Here is an 18,118-nt window from a genome sequence, read left to right on the forward strand (position 1 = left end):
GAGGTGGCTCACACCTATAATCCCAGCACTTTGGGAGGCCAAGGCGGGTGGATCACTTGAGGTCAGGAGTTGGAGACCAGGCTGGCCAGCATGGTGAAACCCCATCTCTAGTAAAAATACAAAAATTAGCCAGGTGTGGTGGCACACACCTGTAGTCCCAGCTACTTGGGAGGCTGAGGCAGGAGAATCACTTGAATCCAGGAAGCGGAGGTTGCAGTGAGCTGAGATGGTGCCATTGCACTCCAGCCTGGGCATCACAGAGAGACTCCGTCTCAAAACAATAAACAAAAAACATGAAAAGCAATATACTTGAACCCAATTAATGTAGCCTTCCACAGCCTTACATTGCACTGTTATGAGAATTGATTCTTTCATATTTGCTTTAACTTATTCATTTCTGGTTCAATGTCTTACATAAAATCACACCTGAAAGTTTCTGTTTAAATAATATACCAGGAAAATGTGTCATGCTTGCAAAGAGGTATGCTTCTTTGTGTTACATAATGAATGATGGAACTCAGATTTCTTCTTTTGCTTTGGCTGCCATTAAGCTCACAGCTAAAATCCAGGCATAGTCACAATCATTATTATCCCTCTTAATTGCTTTCTCCACTATTTAATAATAGCTACCTTTAAGTGATGAAGAGCTGGAGCTCAGAGATTAAGCAACATGCTCAAATGCATAGAGCTAGACTGAGATGGAGTTTGAATCCCCAGGTCTGAATGACCCAAAGGTCTTGTTCTTAACCACGACAAATCTACAGTTATAGATGTTTCTAGTATTTTTATTCATTTAGTATTTTACACGACAGTCCACAAAACACAATGGTTGAGAGCAAGGACTCAGGAGCCAGCCTGCTTGAGTCCCAATTCCAGTACATACTAGCAGTGTGACCTTGGGCAAGGTGTTCAACCCTTCTGTGTCTTGGTTTCCTCATCTACAAAAGAGATAATACCACCTATGTCATAGGATTTGTTATGAGAATTAAATTAATAAAGTACTTGGGACAGTGTTTAATATACAGTAAAAAACCTAAGTGGTTGTTACTATATGTTATTGTATTATCCCTCAAATCCTTTAATGGAAGCAACTAGGGATGGATGAATGGACGGATGGATGGATGGATGGATACACAGACAGATAGTTTGTTTTTTTTTTGAGACAGCCTCTTGCTCTATAGTCCAGGCTGGAGTGCAGTGGCATAATCATGGCTCACTACAGCCTCAACCTCCTGGACTCAAGTGATCCTCAAGCCTCAGCCTCCTGAGTAGCTGGGACCACAGGTGTACACCACCACACCTGGCTAAATTGTTTTTAATTTTTTATAGAAACAGGGTCTCTCTATGTCGCCCGGGCTAGTCTCAAACTCCTGAGCTCAAGCGATCCTCCCACCTCGGCCATCCAAAGTGCCTGGATTACAGGCATGAGCCACTACACCCAGCCATAATATGTTTTTCTTAAAGAAGTATTTACTGTAGGAGCAGATGGCCAAGAAATTTCACCTCAATGGCATTATCACTTCTTGCTAAAATTTCTATATATTGGTGGGGCTGAAGATGGCTTATAAATATGTTATTTCAATATTTTTGCAGGCCGGGTGCGGTGGCTCATGCCTGTAATCCCAGCACTTTGGGAGGCCGAGGCAGGTGGATCATGAGGTCAGGAGATTGAGATCATCGTAGCCAACATGGTGAAACCCCATCTCTACTAAAAATACAAAAATTAGTTGGGCATGGTGGTGAGCACCTGCAATCCCAGCTATTTCAGAGGCTGAGGCAGGAGAATCGCTTGAACCTGGGAGTCGGACGTTGCAGTGAGCCAAGATCACGCCACTGCACTCCAGCCTGGCAACCGAGCAACAAGAATGAAATAATAGGGAAAAAACAAAGCAGTAATAAAATGTAACACGCAGACCTGAATTCAAAACTGTCAGCCAAGGAATAAAAGAAATTGCACATTTTAATTCAAAAGCAAGCATTCCATAAACTTGCCCGAAAGTAAAAATATGCTGATCAAATATTTTATCTAAATCTTTATCAAGTTACTGATCAACTTTCCAATATAAAATATTTCATACAATATATGACAAGAATTATATAATAAATTAGGTGACCCCATTTTGCACAACAGAAATTCCAAATAATGTATGAAGAGGCAGCTTTTTCTCTTCATCTGTTTTTCTTAGACTAGTAATAGAAGACAATGTGTAGGCATCGGCATTTTTATTTTTTAAGTTTTATTTTGGAAATTCTGAAATATATGTATAGACATTAATTATAGTGACCCCATCTCCTTATCATGGTGCCTCACCCATCAACCTTATGCCTACCACGTTTTCTCTATCCATCCTCTCCTGTGCCCCTCCACCACCAGTGTTTTACAGCAAATCCCAGACGTCATGCCACCTGTACTTCAGTACATATCCCTAAAAGGTAAGCTTTATTTTTTAAAAACGTAACTACATTTTTATTACACCCAACAAAATGAACATCTTTATACTGAGTACTCAATACCTGATTCATATGCAATTTTCATGATCGCCTCAAAAATGCATTTTTACAATTTTCTTAAATTAGAATCCAAACAAGGTCTACGGATTACATTTAATGGATAGTTCTAAATCTCTGTTGCTATAAAAAAGGAAGTTTTTATTCCCTTTTATTTTCATGTTATTAACAGAAATGGAGCCATTTGTCATGTAGAATTTCCTACCTTCTGGACTTTTGTGATTGTAGTCTCATGGGGTCATTTGGCTAGTTTACATGCTCTCATATTTTTCCTGAAAACTGATCATTAGATTTAGAGCAGCACTGTCTAAAAGAACATTCTACAGTGATAGAAATTATCTGTATATGCGCTGCCCAATATAGTAGCCATTAGCCACATGTGGCTATTCAGTACCTGAACTGTAGCTAGTGCAAGAAAAATTTTAATTGTATTAATTTTAATTAACTATAAATAGCCACATATAGCTAACAACTACCTTACTGAACAGTGCAGACTAGAGGCTTGCTTCCATACAAGTTCATTTTAGTCATTTAACCTGGTGGTGCCTGGTACTTCCTGATGCATCACATCAGAAGAAATGGTATTTGGTTGTCCCACTTACAGTGATGCTGACATTGCCCACTGAGTTCAGATGATGCCAGCCTGTTCCTTTTACCCAAAGGTTTTAGCCAATACTGATGATTGTTACCTCTTTATACAATCTATAAAGATAGGATAAACTTACTGCCATTCAGAATAATGTATTGTATTCTAGTAAGTTTCAAAGATGACCAATGAGGTTATTTTTTTTAAGTATTATGAATTTGTGAATTTTAAAAGATATATTCGATGTGTTTCAATTCATGCAGTTGTATTCTTTTTTGTTTGTTTGTTTTATTTTGTTTGAGATGGGGTCTCACTGTCGTCCAGGCTGGAGTATAGTGGCACAAACTCAGCTCACTGCAACCTCTGCCTCCCAGGTTCAAGCGATTCTCCTGCTTCAGCCTCCTGAGTAGCTGGGATTACAGGCATGCACCACCATGCTCGGCTAATTTTTGTATTTTTAGTAGAGACGGTGTTTCACCATGTTGGCTAGGCTGGTCTCAAACTCCTGACCTCAAGTGATCCACCCACCTCGGCCTCCCAAAGTACTAGGATTACAGGCGTGAGTCACCGTGCCCAGCCTAGTTGGTCAAAATTATGATGGTCAAAATTTCCAAGCTTTGTGCAGTGGCAGTATCGTAGCCAGTGAGGTTCAAATGAGGCACAATTATTGATGATTGAAACAAAATTTCCTCTTTTGCAAGTAAGAACTCCAGGCACCAGAGTGTTTGTTCGCTCTGCCATGTGAGGACCCAGCCGGAAGTTCTGCAAGCCAGGAAGGGAGCCCTCATGAGACCTCAACTATGCTCAGATCTCCAAACTGAGAAAATACATCAGCTACTCAGTCTATAATATTTTGTTATGGCAGCTCACATTAAGATATATTCACAGGTCGTTTTTGCTAGATATATAATCATTGCCTCCTATTTCCTTTCCTTGAGGATGTTAAATGTTACTTTTTTGTCCGTTGGCATGAAGTGTTTTTCCAGAAGTCTGACACCAATCTTATTTTCTTAATTTTATAACAACTTTAGTCTAGATGCCCAATTTCTGGTGACTCTGCAGAATGTGTTGGCACTGATTGCTCTGGACTGACCATGCCAGGTACACAGTACGTCTTTTCAATACAGAGCTTCAAGTCATTTTCCTTTCAAGGAAGTTTTTAAAATGTGTTATAGCTAGAATATAGAATTTGTTATATAGTTTTTGGAATTTGTTCTTTGCCAATGTTTTGACTTAGATCATACTGTTAGAAGAATGTTTTGGCTTTTTCCTTTGGGGAATCCTATTACATCTATTTTTTAATCTTCTATACTTTTATAGTTTCTATCATTTCAAAATTTCTAATTGTTTTTGCAGCTATTTTCATATTCACCCGTTACATAGCCAAATTATTCCCAAGCTTTTCTAATTCAGATTTAAATGGTTCTTTCATATCATCTGTTATTTTCTTAATTTTTAAAGTTCATTTTGTAGTATTAGGTGCCAGTTTTCTGCTGCTTTGTGGTCGTATTTTTCTGTTAAGTCTGCACTTTCTAAAGGTGTATTAATCAGATTGTTATTCTCCCCCTTTGTTTTCTTTTTTCTTTTTCGAGACAGAGTTTCACTCTTGTTGCCCAGGCTGGAATGCAGCAGTGCCAGCTCGGCTCACTGCAACCTCAGCCTCCTGAGTTCAAGCAATTCTCCTGCCTCAGCCTCCCGAGTAGCTGGGATTACAGGCGTGTGCCACCACACCTGGCTAATTTTGTATTTTTAGTAGAGACAGGGTTTCTCCATGTTGAGCAGGCTGATCTCGAACTCCCGACCTCAGGTGATCTGCCCCCCCTCAGCCTCCCAAAGTGCTGGCATTACAGGTGCAAGCCACCACACCCGGCCCTCCCGCTTTGTTTTCTTACAATATCTTTGAGTGGGTTTTTTTAAAACACCGTTTTTGAGGTATAATTGGCATACAAAGAAGCTGTTCAAATTTCAAGTTGACAATTTGGACACATGCATACATCCATGAAACCATCACTACAAGATGAGGAACATACCACCTGCAAAAGTTTCCTTGCACCCCTCATAATCTGTCTCTCCAATTCCTACCTCATTCCTAGGAAACCACTCATCTGCTTTCTGACTATGGATGTGACAGACAGAACTCTGGATATCTTGGACCAAAAGGTAAACCTAGTGCATGGGAAGGACACACTGAGGATACTGGAGCACTAAAAGAAAGAGCAAGCGTCCGTGAAGACTCTGTGGAGCTGTCAGACAAGCTCTGCAAGGCTGACTTCTGAACTTCTCTCACAGAAGTCAATGATATTTAGGGTTTTTGTTATATATAGCTATACTTAATCCTTACTGATACAACTTCTCTATCAGGCGCTCCTATACCTAATCGATGAGCAATCCTACTGATTGACTCTAATAGGCCCATTCTCTCTCAATACAGCTAATGCCTTTCTGTTCAGTTCTATATTGTAAACCTACGCCTAGATTATGGCACAGGTATTCCTAAACTGGTCTCCTGCCTATAGTCTTGCCATCTCTGCTTCTATGATGGGTGATCTTTGTAAAATATAAATTTAATGATTCCATTAAATTTGAAAATCTCTTCCTCATTGTACCATGACTTTATTGCTATGCCTATTTTTTAAATCTCCTTTCTAAGTAATACCTGAAACTTCCTGAAGACATGTAATCATTTTGATTACTTCCCCTGCTTTGCAAAAACTATTCCCTCTAGAACATTTCTAAAGTCAATTTAAATGCCAGTCTCTCTACCTTTCCTGTTCAAGTTCCCCTTGCCCCACCCCTAGGAATCCACAGCTTTAATTAAAGCATTTATTATCATAGGATACTGTAACTATTTATATGAACTGCCAATTCCACCAGACTGTGAGCGGCTCCTCCAGGGTGGGATTAAAGCATATTCACCTCCCACTCTATTCAACACAGTTCTTAAGAGCGTATCTTCAGTAAATGTTTAAATGAGTTAAAGTGATCAGTTCAGGCTTTTTCCTTCTGGTTTCCATTTTCTCTTCATTATTTCTATCTCAGACTTTTACAGTCAGTTTGTGTTTATCCCTACCACTGGATCCTTACTGCTTTGACTTCCCATTCTCTCCTAATCATTAACTGGCAGACTCAAACAGCACTCCACAAACACGAGACAGTACCAGGTTCTCACTGTCCGCAAGGTACTGTGTAAGATATCATTAAGTAAAGCTAAAGAAAACAAAGGCTTAAAACCTAGGAAAAAGATACCTGCAAAATCCTAATAATAGGGTATGACAATTACCATCTTAACACAAGTAGAATCAAATTCTAGGTCGTAAGCCAAAACTCATTCTGTCCTGGGGTCATAGATGCTTCATGGAGGAGGTACCTTCTGAACCACAACTCAGGAGGCAAACAGGATTCCATGTGAGAGAAAGATCTAGGACACAAAGACGAAAGGGCATGCGGTATGTTTCGGGCCCTTGAAGTAGCTCAGCTTGGCTCAAAAGTAACATTAAATAGGGTTAAAAAGATAAGGCAGTGATGGGATTCAGAGAACTTTGAAAACCACGCTCAAGAACTCAAATTTTATTCCTTTTTTCGTTGTCTTCAGGGGGAAAAAGAACAAGAACACTTAGTTCCTCTATTCTGCTCCTTAATTATCATCTTCCCTTTCTGCTTTTGTCCCTATTAAGTGCACTTATCAGTCAAAATTTCCTGATCTTAAACACTTCCCTCCCTCAACTCTGTACTCCCTCCCCAACCTGTCTACAGAATATAGCTAGAGGAAGAGAATTCTAGGAGCCTTTCAGCACATTTCATTGAGGAATGAACACAGATTTTATGACTAATTTTCTAAAATATCTTCTCTCCTTTCCTAATTACAAAGGATCAGAAACAACAAAAACATTAAAGGTAACATCACTACAGGAAGAGTGCACAGCTAGGGTAAATCCATCATTTTTCCCTTTAATTATTCCTTTGTGCCTACTGAACCCATAAGTTACCCAACACGTAGTAAAACACTCTGACATGCCACATATGAGAACCTCTTTGTAATACCATAGCTAAAAATGTGGGGCGAGAGGCAAAGTTTCAAACTTATCTTCTGACTTCAACCTTAGTTTCGCTTTTTACATCTCACTAGACTATTTCCTAAAAACAAATGGCATGTAATTTCTCACCTGGTAATCTCCTGCTGCAGCTGAGAAACTGAAGGCACATAAAACACCACTCCAAAATAGACGGTTGGTTCCAATGCATATTTATCCAGCTGCTTCTTCAAAGGTTTTTCCAAATCTACCCACCGGCGCTGATTTTGCTTGTTGTAGTACCAAAGGCTGAAGTAAGTGACCTGGAAAGACAGAAGGTCACTGAAGGAGGCAATAACATACAAAAGGATTTCAATGACTTCAGCCGCACTAATCCCTGACCCATGACCAAATGACAGCAGTCTCTTATTGCCTTTCTTCTCAGAGAGGAACAACAGCAAAAACTGAAGGAAAAAAAGGAGGTAAGACCTATCTGTAACTAGCTACTCATATTCAGGAAACAGAGGCAAAAACCCAATTGCACTTGCATATCATTTACTGAACTCTGCCCCCAAAAAATGCATTCACGACCTAGACACTGGAATGTAGTGGGTGCTACTCAATTTTATATGCAGGTTTTAAAAACAACAAAAATACAGAAGAATTTATCCTTGGTTTTTCAATTACTAAAACACTAAATTTGTCATATATATGTATATATACGTATATATACATGTATTTGTCATATTTATACGTATATACATACATGTGTTTATCATATATGTATATATGTACATTTATCATATATACACACATATACATATATATATGTATATACATATATTTGAGATAGTCTCACTCTGTTGCCCAGGCTACAGTGCAGTGGCGCAATCTCAGCTCACTGCAACCTCCGCCTCCCACGTTCAAGTCATTCTCCTGCCTCAGCCTCCATAGCTGCCAAGATTATAGCGCACCACCACACCCAGCTAATTTTTTGTATTTTTAGTAGAGACAGGGTTTATCATGTTGGTCAGGCTGGTCTCAAACTCCTGACATCAGCTGATCCGCCCACCTCAGCCTCCCAAAGTGCTAGGAATATAGGCATGAGCCAGCCACTGCACTCAGCCTCATAACTAATATTTTTAAATAATCATAACTGGGGTTCTACCCAGTGGAATGCTGAGTAAACAGTGTTAAACCAACTTTTCACTACTCTTAGTTTTGGTTTCTATAAAAGAAGTTATTTTATGTAAGTACCATGAATTCCAGTATTCAGTTCTAGTATTCAGATGCAATTGCAACTCTTCTTTACCCCTTTGTCCTCAAAATTTCATTAGATATACATTTAAAACAATTATAATGCTGTGGAGGTGAATTAACTCTCTCTACACACACACACACACACACACACACACACACACACACACTGCATGAGAAAAGCTATGACTAATGCAGTAAAATAACCTTAGTGTATTACTCAGAAATTTAAAGAAAATGCCCAGATGTCTTAGCATTTATCTCTCACTGGCTGTGTAATGAAAACTGTTAAGGTAAATCAATACTAGCCCTGGGCCTGGTCAACCTGAAAGGGTATTAATACACTTATGTGACAGCCTCAAGCCACTGCTAATACTTGCCTCAAAATCAATCTACAGATAAAGACAATTGGAAAATCACCACTTTGTAGTTGTAAACTCCAGAATAACACTGTCCCAACAGAACTTAGTATGATGATGGAAATGATCTACATCTCACTGTCCAATAAAGCAGCCACTAGCCACATGTGGCTACTGAGCAATTGAAATGTGGTAGTGCCACCAAGAAGCTGTATTTTTAATGTTATACAAGTTTAATTGACTTAAATAGTTGCAAGTATCTAGTGGCTACTCTATTGGACAGTATAGATTTAAAGCAACAAGAAAACTGAGAAATAATAGGCCATTTCTTTGAACTGCAATCCTCATTCAAGTAAAAAATAAAACTTTAATTTGCAAGGGAAAAGATTATGCAAACATGCCCTCAATAGTCATTTTATTATTTTTTTACAAGGTAAGAACTATACCTTCAAAATGAGTTGATCAAATAAATTCAACAAGAATGAGGAATGTGCTCCTTTTCCCCTATATCCACAAGTCCCTAGAATACTGCTGGAATTCAACAAATTTTGTTGAATGAAAAGAAGGAATATTCTCTTGCTTCTTAGTTGCCACCCAAGTCATCACACAAGAATGGAATATTTTGAACATTTCCTATGTACCTGGTTCTATACCAAGAACTGTAGAGATACCATAGATTAAATCACCATCACTAATTTATGAAGTAGGTATTTTTTATCTGTGTAAAACCTCAAAGCCAGTGTGTTTCCCCCAAGTATTGTCCCTGGACTACCTCTACCAGAAGTACCTAGAGGGTTTCCTGGGCCCTAAAAAGTTTTAATCTCCTAGGTAATTCTTGTGTCCTTTAAAGTTGGATAACTTTGCACTACACTACACTGCTCCTCCAAAGTTATGCAAGAGAAAGTTATATAAAACCTTATCTTTGGCTGGGCGTGGTGGCTCACACCTGGAATGCCAGCACTTTAGGAGGTTGAAGTGGGAGGATTTCTTGAGCCCAGGAGTTTGAGACCAATCTGGGCAACATGGCAAAACACTGCCTCTGCAAAAAATACAAAAAATTAGCTGGAAGTGGTAGTGTGCGCCTGTAGTCTCATCTACTTGGCAGGTTGATCACTTGAACCCAGGAGGTAGACAGAGGCTGCAGTAAGCTAAGATTGCACCACTGCACTCCAGCCGGGGTAACAAAGTGAGACCCTGCCTTAAAAAAAAAAAAAAAAAATAATAATAATAATAATAATAATAATAATAATAAATCCTTGACAAGCTGCATGGAAATAAAATTTTTGAAAATCTAAGCACACTGTAATATATCTGAAAGGCCAAGTCCCATTGTTATATTCTGAACTTATGACATTTTAAAATGAATTGCTTATTATCTGTCAGCACAGAATATGTATCACACATTTATAGAAAACAAGTACTGTTCTTTTCTTCTTTTAAACTGAAACATAGAAAACAAAAATCTGGTTTAATAGAAAGAGCTTGATGCTTAATTCCAAAGTTCTGAGTTTGATTTCCAGCAGTTACTTACTAGGAGTGAAATGGTAAAGTCAATCAGTCCAATTTGGTTTTCTCAAGTGTCAAATAAAGTAATACCTCCCTCACAATGCTATCATGAGACTGGATAAGGGAAAACTATGTAAGTACATTTTCCTACTAGAAAACCATTATATTTTATTTTTTGAGAGAGAGTCTCACTCTATCACTTAGGCGGGAGTGTACTGGCATGATCACAGTTCACTGCAACTTCGAACTCTCAGGCTCAAGTGATCCTTCTGCCCCAAACTCCTAAGTAGTTAGACAACAGATGCATGCCACCACACCAGGCTAATTTTTTTTTTTTTTTGGTCAAGACAGGGTCTCACTATGTTGCCCACGCTGGTCTTAAACTCCCGGCTTCAAGTGATCCTACCGTCTCAGCTTCTCAAAGTGCTGGGATTATAGGAGTATGCCACCGTGCCAGCCTGAAAACCACATATATTTTTAAATATTATTTAGTTCACCCATTCTCTCCACTACCAACAAAATCAATTATTGACTCCTCCCCTCAAAAGACTTTTAAAATTACCTACATGTATTTGGTTACAGCAAAAAACATTTTTGTTACTATGTTTGTTTTCTGCTCCATCTTAGAACATAAGTTTTGGACTGAATGTACCACATTTGGTCTATAATGCCATATTAGGAATCCTTTAGGATCTAAAACGGTTTGGTATGTCTTTTTTTTTTTTTTTTGATATGGAGTTTCACTCTTGTTGCCCAGGCTAGAGTGCAATGGTGCGATCTCAGCTCACTGCAACCTCTGCCTTCCGGTTTCAAGCGATTCTCCTGCCTCAGCCTCCTGAGTAGCTAGGATTACAGGCATCTGCCACCACGCCCAGTTAATTTTTTTTAATTTTTTAATTTTTATTTTTGTATTTTTTAGTAGAGACGGAGTTTCACCATGTTGGCCAGGCTGGTCTTGAACTCCTGATTTCGTGATCTGCCCGCCTCAGCCTCCCAAAGTGCTGGGATTATAGGCATGAGCCACCGCACCCAGCTGTATGTCACCATTTTTAACCAAAATGAAAAGGTCTTAAAAATACGCTTTGAATAAATTAACTTTCCCTTTAAATACAGTTGGACTAGACTGTTCCAAATACAAAAACAGAATTAAAAAATTTTAGGTTTATTGTATAATTTGTGGTTGTACCGTTTGTGAATGGACTGTAATATAATTAAAATAACAGCCAAACAATCTGCTAGCATTCTGTTAAAAAGCACATTCTGAAAGGAAAACTGTTAAAATGTGCTAACTTCATCAGTGCATCTATTACTCATGCAACATGAATTAGAAAATCAAATAGAACTGAACAAATACATTTGTTGAAATTGCATCATAATTAGTTTTTCACAAATTATAGACCACAGAAGAGAGTAGCAATAACTTTATCTAAAGGTACAAACAGCTGAAAAGAATGGTGGGCTTAGGCCGGGCATGGTGAATTGCGCCTATAATCCCAGCACTTTGGGAGGCTGAGGCCAGCGGATCACTTGAGGTCAGGAGTTCGAGACTGGCCTGGCCAACATGGTGAAACTCCACCTCTACTAAAAATACAAAAAATAAGCCAAGTATGGTGGAGGGTGTCTGTAATCCCAGCTACTCAGGAGACTGAGACAAGAGAATCGCTTGAACCCAGGAGGTGGAAGTGAGCCAAGATCGTGCCACTGCACCACTGCACTCCAGCCTGGGCAACAGAGCAAGACTGTCTCAAAAAAAAAAAAAAAAAAAAAAAAAAAAAGGTGGGCTTAGTAAATTCTTTGTTGGTTAGTTCTTTTAAATAAAGGAGTCTAAGATTTGGGACATTTGAATATTGACTTTGTAGCTTGTCACGGATAGATTATTTACAGGACTTTCTTGTGCATAACTATTGTAGTTAAAGTATTTGCTTTGGGATCTGCCCCAATGTTCAAGTTCTATCTTAAGAAGTAGTGAAAGCTAGCCAAAAATCAAATTTATATCTTGTTAAATACCTCCAAGGAGGTATTATATTTCTAAAATTGCTGCTAGAAATGTTTATATACATATGGGTAACTAAATTATCGTAACATTATAATCCTGGGATTGAAAGCTCTCTTGGAATGTCTACACACGTATAATCAAGTTATAACACATCTGATTCCATGAGATTTTATGACTATAATATCATCTGTTTCTAAAATAGGTAGGTGGAACTTGAACAACGAAATATTGTGATTAAATTCTCATCAGGCAAGGATTTTTCCTGGATAAGACCTTTTTTTTTTTTTGGTTCGTCTTGAATAACAACCTTAAGAATCTGAATAATTAACTTCCCAAAATAATTTAAAATCCATTCAAAAAACAAACAAGACGGGGGATGAGCACGAAAATCAAGGAAAAGGAGAGAATACTTTCTAACTCAATCGACAGGCCAGCATTACCCCAATACCAAAGCCAGACAAAAGATAACCACAAGAAAACTATAGCCCGACATCCCTTATAAATATAGATGCAAAAATTCTAAGCAAATATTAAAAAACTGAGTCTAACAGCACACTAAAAGGATTATACACCACGACTAAGTGGGATTCATCCCAGGACTGCAAGGGTGGTAAAACATACCCCCCAAAATAATTACACCACATTACTAAGACAAAAGAAATAAAACACACATGACCATCTCAATTGATTCAGAAAAAGCATTTGACAAAATCCAACACCCTTAATGATAAAATAGAACACCTAGAAAAATAGGAATAGAATAGAGAAGAGCTTCTCAACACATCAATGAGCATTTAGGAAAAACCCACAGCTAATACCATACTCCATGGTGAAAGACTGAAAGCTTTCCCCCTAAGATCAGTAACAAGACAAGGATGCCAACGTTCACCACTGCCATTTGATGTTGTACTGAAGGTTCTAAACAGAGCAATTACGCAAGAAAAATAAAAGACATTTAAACTGGAAAGAACTAGTAAAACTATCTCTATGCATAGATGACATAATCCTATACATAGAAAATCCTTCAAATCCACCCCCTAACCCTGACAGACACACACACACCCCTACTCGAGATAATAAATTCAGTGAAGTTTGCAGGGTACAAAATCAACATGCAAAAATCAGCTGCTATATACCAGCAATGTACATGTCAAAAAAAGAAAACAATCTCATTTATAGTAATATCTGAAAGAACAAAATATGTAGGAATATGATCAAGAAGGTGAAAAGGCATATACTGAACACAACTAAACAGTGCTAAAAGAAATTAAGGAAAATCTAAATAAATAGAAAGATATCCCATGTTCATATATTGAAATACTTAATATTGTTAAGGTACAGTACTACCCAAAGCAATCTTCAAATTCAAATGCAATACCTATCACAATCCCAATATGCTTTATCCTAGAGATGAAAAGCCAAACCTCAAATTCACATGGGCCTGCAAGGGGCTCCATATAGCCAAAACAATACTGAAAAAGAGTAACAAAATTGGAGGACTCACACTTCCTTGTTTCGAAACTTATTACAAGGCAATAGTAATCAAAACAGTGTGGTACTGGCATAAGGAGAGACATATAGAAAAATAGAACAGAGAGTCCAGAAATGAACCTACGCATCTACAGTCAACTGATTTTAAATAAGGGTGCCAAGACCAGCTGGTGGGAAAAAGAATACTCTCTTTAACAAATAGTGCTGGGACAACTGAAGATCCACATACGAAAGAATGAAGTTGGATCCCTACTCCACACCATATATATAAATTAAGTAAATATAAGAAGTGACCCGTAAAATAGTTTAGAAGAAAACATTAGGGTAAATCTCTGTGATCTTGAATTTGGGAATAAATGTTTGAATATAACACCAAAAACATGAGCAACAAAGAAAAAAAATGGATCAACTTATTTCAAAATTACAAAACTTGCTAGGCACAGTGGCTCATGCCTGTAATCCTAGCATTTTGGGAGGCTAAAGTGGGAGAAACTTGAGGTCAAGAGTTCGAGACCAGCCTGGGCAACAAAGCAAGACCCTGTCTCTACAAAAAATTTTAAAGTTAGCTGGGTATGGTGGCACACACCTGTAGTCCCAGCTACTCGAGAGGCTAAAGTGGGAGGATCACTTGGGCCCAGGAGACCAAGGCTTCAGTGAGCTATAATTATACCACTGCATTCCAGCCTGGGTGACAGAGCAACACCCTCTTAAACACACACACATACACACATGCACAAAATTTTAAACTTTCATGCAAAAAACCATATCAGGCTAGGCATGGTCACTCATAGCTATAAACCTAACATTTTGGGAGGCTGAGGCAGAAGGACTGCTTGAGCTCAGAAGTTTGAGACAATCCTGGACAACACAGTGAGATCTTGCCTCTACAAAAACTAAAATTAGCTGAGTATGGTGGCACACACCTGTAGTCCCAGCTATTCAAGTGGCTGAGGTGGAAGGATCACTTTAAGCCCAACAGATCAAGGCTGCAGTGAGCCATGATTGTGCCACTGCACTTCAACCTGGGCAACAGAGCAAGACCCTGTCTCAAAAAAATAATAATAAAAAATGAAGAAAGTAAAAAAAAATCTACAGAACAAAGGAGAAAATATTTGCAAATTATCTATCTGATAAAGGTCTACTATTTGAAATGTATAAAATAACTCTGACGTACAAAAAGAAACAACCCAACTTTAAAATGGGCAAATAACTTAGACCCTTTTTGAAAAAAGATATGAATGGCCAACAAGCACATCAAAAGATGCTCAACATTATTGGTCATTAGGGAAATGCAACTCAGAACCATAATGAGATACCACTTCATACCAACTAGGATGGCTATAATTTAAAAAAAAGGAAGTAAACATTGATGAGGAGAAATTGGAACCCTTATACATTGCCAGTAGGAACAGAAAATGGTTCAGCTGCTGTGGAAAAGTTTGGTGGATCCTCAAAACACTAAATATAGAATCACCAGATGATCCAGCAATTCCCTTCCTAGGTACATACCCAAAAGAACTGAAAAACAGGTGCTCAAGCAAACACATGTATATGCATATGCACAGCAGGACTATCTGCAATAACCAAAAGGTGGAAACAAGCCAAATGTCCATCAATAGATGAATGGATAAACAAGCTTGTGGTGTATAAATATAATGACTATTCAGCCATAAAACACAATGATGAACTGGTTCATGCTACAATGTGGATGACATTAAAAAATATCATGCTAAGCAAAAGCAGCCAGAAGACAAATATTGTATAATTCTGTTTATATGAAATATCCAAATAAATCCCACAGGTGTGGTGGCTCACACCTGTAATCCCAAGGTGCTTGGAGGCCAAGGCGGGAGAATTGCTTGAGGCCAGGAGTTCAAGACTAGAATATACAAATTCACAGAGACAGACAGAAAGTAAATTGGTGGTTGCCAGGGGCAGGGAAGAATAGAGAATGATTGCCTATGGGATGCAGAATTTCCTTTAGGGGTGATGAAAATTTTTTACAACTAGATAGTATTATAAATGTACTAAATGCCAATGAGCTGTTTACTTTAAAATGGTTAGTTGTGGCCAGGCACAGTGGCTCATGTCTGTAATCCCAGCACTTTGGGAGGCTGAGGCAGATCATGAGGTCAGGAATTCAAGACCAGCCTGCCCAACATGGTGAAACCCCATTTCTACTAAATATACAAAAAAAAATTGCTGGGTGTGGTGGCATGCACCTGTAATCCCAGCTACTTGGGAGGTTAAGGCAGGGGAATTGCTTGAACCCGGGAGGCAGAGGTTGCAGTGAGCCAAGATCACACCACTGCAATTCAGCCTGGGCAACAGAGTGAGACTATCTCAAAAAAAAAAAAAAAAAAAAAAAAAAAAAAAAAAAAAAAGGTTAGTTGTACATTATGTGAATTTTGTCTCAGTAAAAAAATGTTTTTAAAGATCAGAAATATTCATAATAAAAATCAAGTAAATAATTTTATTTTTATTACAATAATTTTTGAGAAACAGGTGGTGTTTGGTTACATGAATAAATTCTTTAGTGGTGATTTCTAAGATTTTGGTGCACCCATCACCTGAGTAGTATACACTGTACCCAATCTGTAGTGTTTTATCACTCACCCCTTTTATTCCCACCCTTCCCCTGGAAACCCCAAAGTCCATAATATCATTCTCATGCCTTTGCAACCCCACAACTTAGCTCCCACTTATAAATGAGAACATATGATGTTTGATTTTCCATTCCTGAGTTATTCACTTAGTATAATGGTCTCCAACTCCATCTAGGTTGCTGCAAATGCCATTATTTTGTTCCTGAGTAGTCTTCCATGGTGTGTGTGTGTGTGTGTGTGTGTGTGTGTGTTTGTGTGTCACATTTTCCTTATCCACTAATTGGCTGATGGACATTTAGGCTGGTTCCATATTTCTGCAATTGCGAATTGTGCTACTATAAGCATGGGTGTGCAAATGTCTTTTTCATACAGTGACTTATTTTCCTCCTAGTGGACACCCAGTAGTGGGACTGCTGGATCAAATGGCAGTTTCTACTTTTAGTTCTTTAAGGAAGCGCCACATTATTTTCCATAGTGGTTGTACTAGTTTACATTACCACCAGCAGTGTAAAAGTGTTCCCTTCTCACCACATTTATACCAACAACTATTATTATTTGATTTTTTTTAAATTATGGCCATTATTACAGGAGTAAGGTGGTATAGCACTGTGATTTTATTTGCATTTTCCTCATAATTAGTGATGCTGAGCAGTTTTCCGTAAGTTTGTTGGCCATTTGCATATCTTCTTTTGAGAATTGTCTATTCATGTCTTTAGCCCATGTTTTGATATGATTATTTGGTTTTTTTCACTGCTTTTTCTGAGTTCCTTGTGGATTCTGGATATTAGTCCTTTGTCAGATGCACAGTTTGCAAATACTTTCTCCCACTCTGTGGGCTATTTACTGATTACTTCTTTTGCTGTGCAGAAGCCTTTTAGTTTAACTAAATCTCATCTATTTATCTTTGTTTTTGTTGCATTTGTTTTTGGGTTATTGGTCATGAACTCTTTGCCTAGGCCAATGTCTAGAAGGATTTTTCTGATGTTATCATTTAGAATTTTAATAGTTTCAGGTCTTAGATGTAAGTCTTTGAACCTGCTTGAGTTGATTTTTATATAAGGTGAGAGATGAGGATCCAGTTTCATTCTTCTATATATGGCTTGTCAATTATCCCAGCACCATTTGCTGAATAGGGTGTCCTTTCCCCACTGTATGTTTTTGTTTCCTTTGCTAAAGATCAGTTGGCTGTGAGTATTTGGCTTTATGGGTTCTCTATTCTGTTCCATTGACCTATGTTTTTCTACCAGTACCATGCTGTTTTGGTAACTATAGGCTTGCAGTCCAGCTGGAAGTCAGATAATGTGATGCCTCCATATTTGTTCTTTCTACTTAGTCTTGCTTTGGCTATGGGGGCTCTTTTTTGGTTCCGTACAAATTTTAGGATTGTTTTTTCTAGTTCTGTGAAGAAAGATGATGGTATTTTGATGGGAATTGCATTGAATTTATATATTGCTTTTGGCAATATGGTCATTTTCACAATATTGATTCTATCCATCCATGAGCATGGGATGTGTTTCTATTTGTTTGTGTCATCTATGATTTCTTTCAGCAGTGTTTTGCAGTTTTTCTTGTAGAGATCTTTCACCTCCTTGGCTAGGTATATTCCTGAGTATTTCATTTCTTTTTCCAGCTGTTATAAAAGAAGTTGAGTTCTTGATTTCATTCTCAGCTTCCTCACTGTTGGTGTATAGCAGTGCTACTGATTTGTGTACATTAATTTTGTATCCTAAAACTTTACTGATATGGTTTGGCTGTGTCCTCACCTAAATCTCATCTTGAATTCCCACGTTGTGGGAGGG

General features: G+C 38.2%; 1 protein-coding gene and 1 pseudogene across 2 annotated transcripts in view; one reads left to right on the forward strand and one right to left on the reverse strand.

The window, feature by feature from the left end:
* The window catches only part of PTPN21 (protein tyrosine phosphatase non-receptor type 21), an 88,152-nt gene that overhangs the window by 44,135 nt on the left and 25,899 nt on the right, over nt 1–18,118 (reverse strand). For both annotated transcript variants that reach the window (XM_007987521.3, XM_007987522.3), the window contains exon 3: nt 7,258–7,427. In XM_007987521.3, the coding sequence (XP_007985712.2) occupies nt 7,258–7,427 (170 nt within the window). The remainder of the gene's footprint in view (nt 1–7,257; nt 7,428–18,118) is intronic.
* LOC119619215 (U4 spliceosomal RNA) lies at nt 3,708–3,838 on the forward strand (annotated as a pseudogene).

The sequence above is a fragment of the Chlorocebus sabaeus genome, chromosome 24 (genome assembly GCF_047675955.1).
Source record: "Chlorocebus sabaeus isolate Y175 chromosome 24, mChlSab1.0.hap1, whole genome shotgun sequence".
Lineage (NCBI taxonomy): Eukaryota > Metazoa > Chordata > Mammalia > Primates > Cercopithecidae > Chlorocebus > Chlorocebus sabaeus.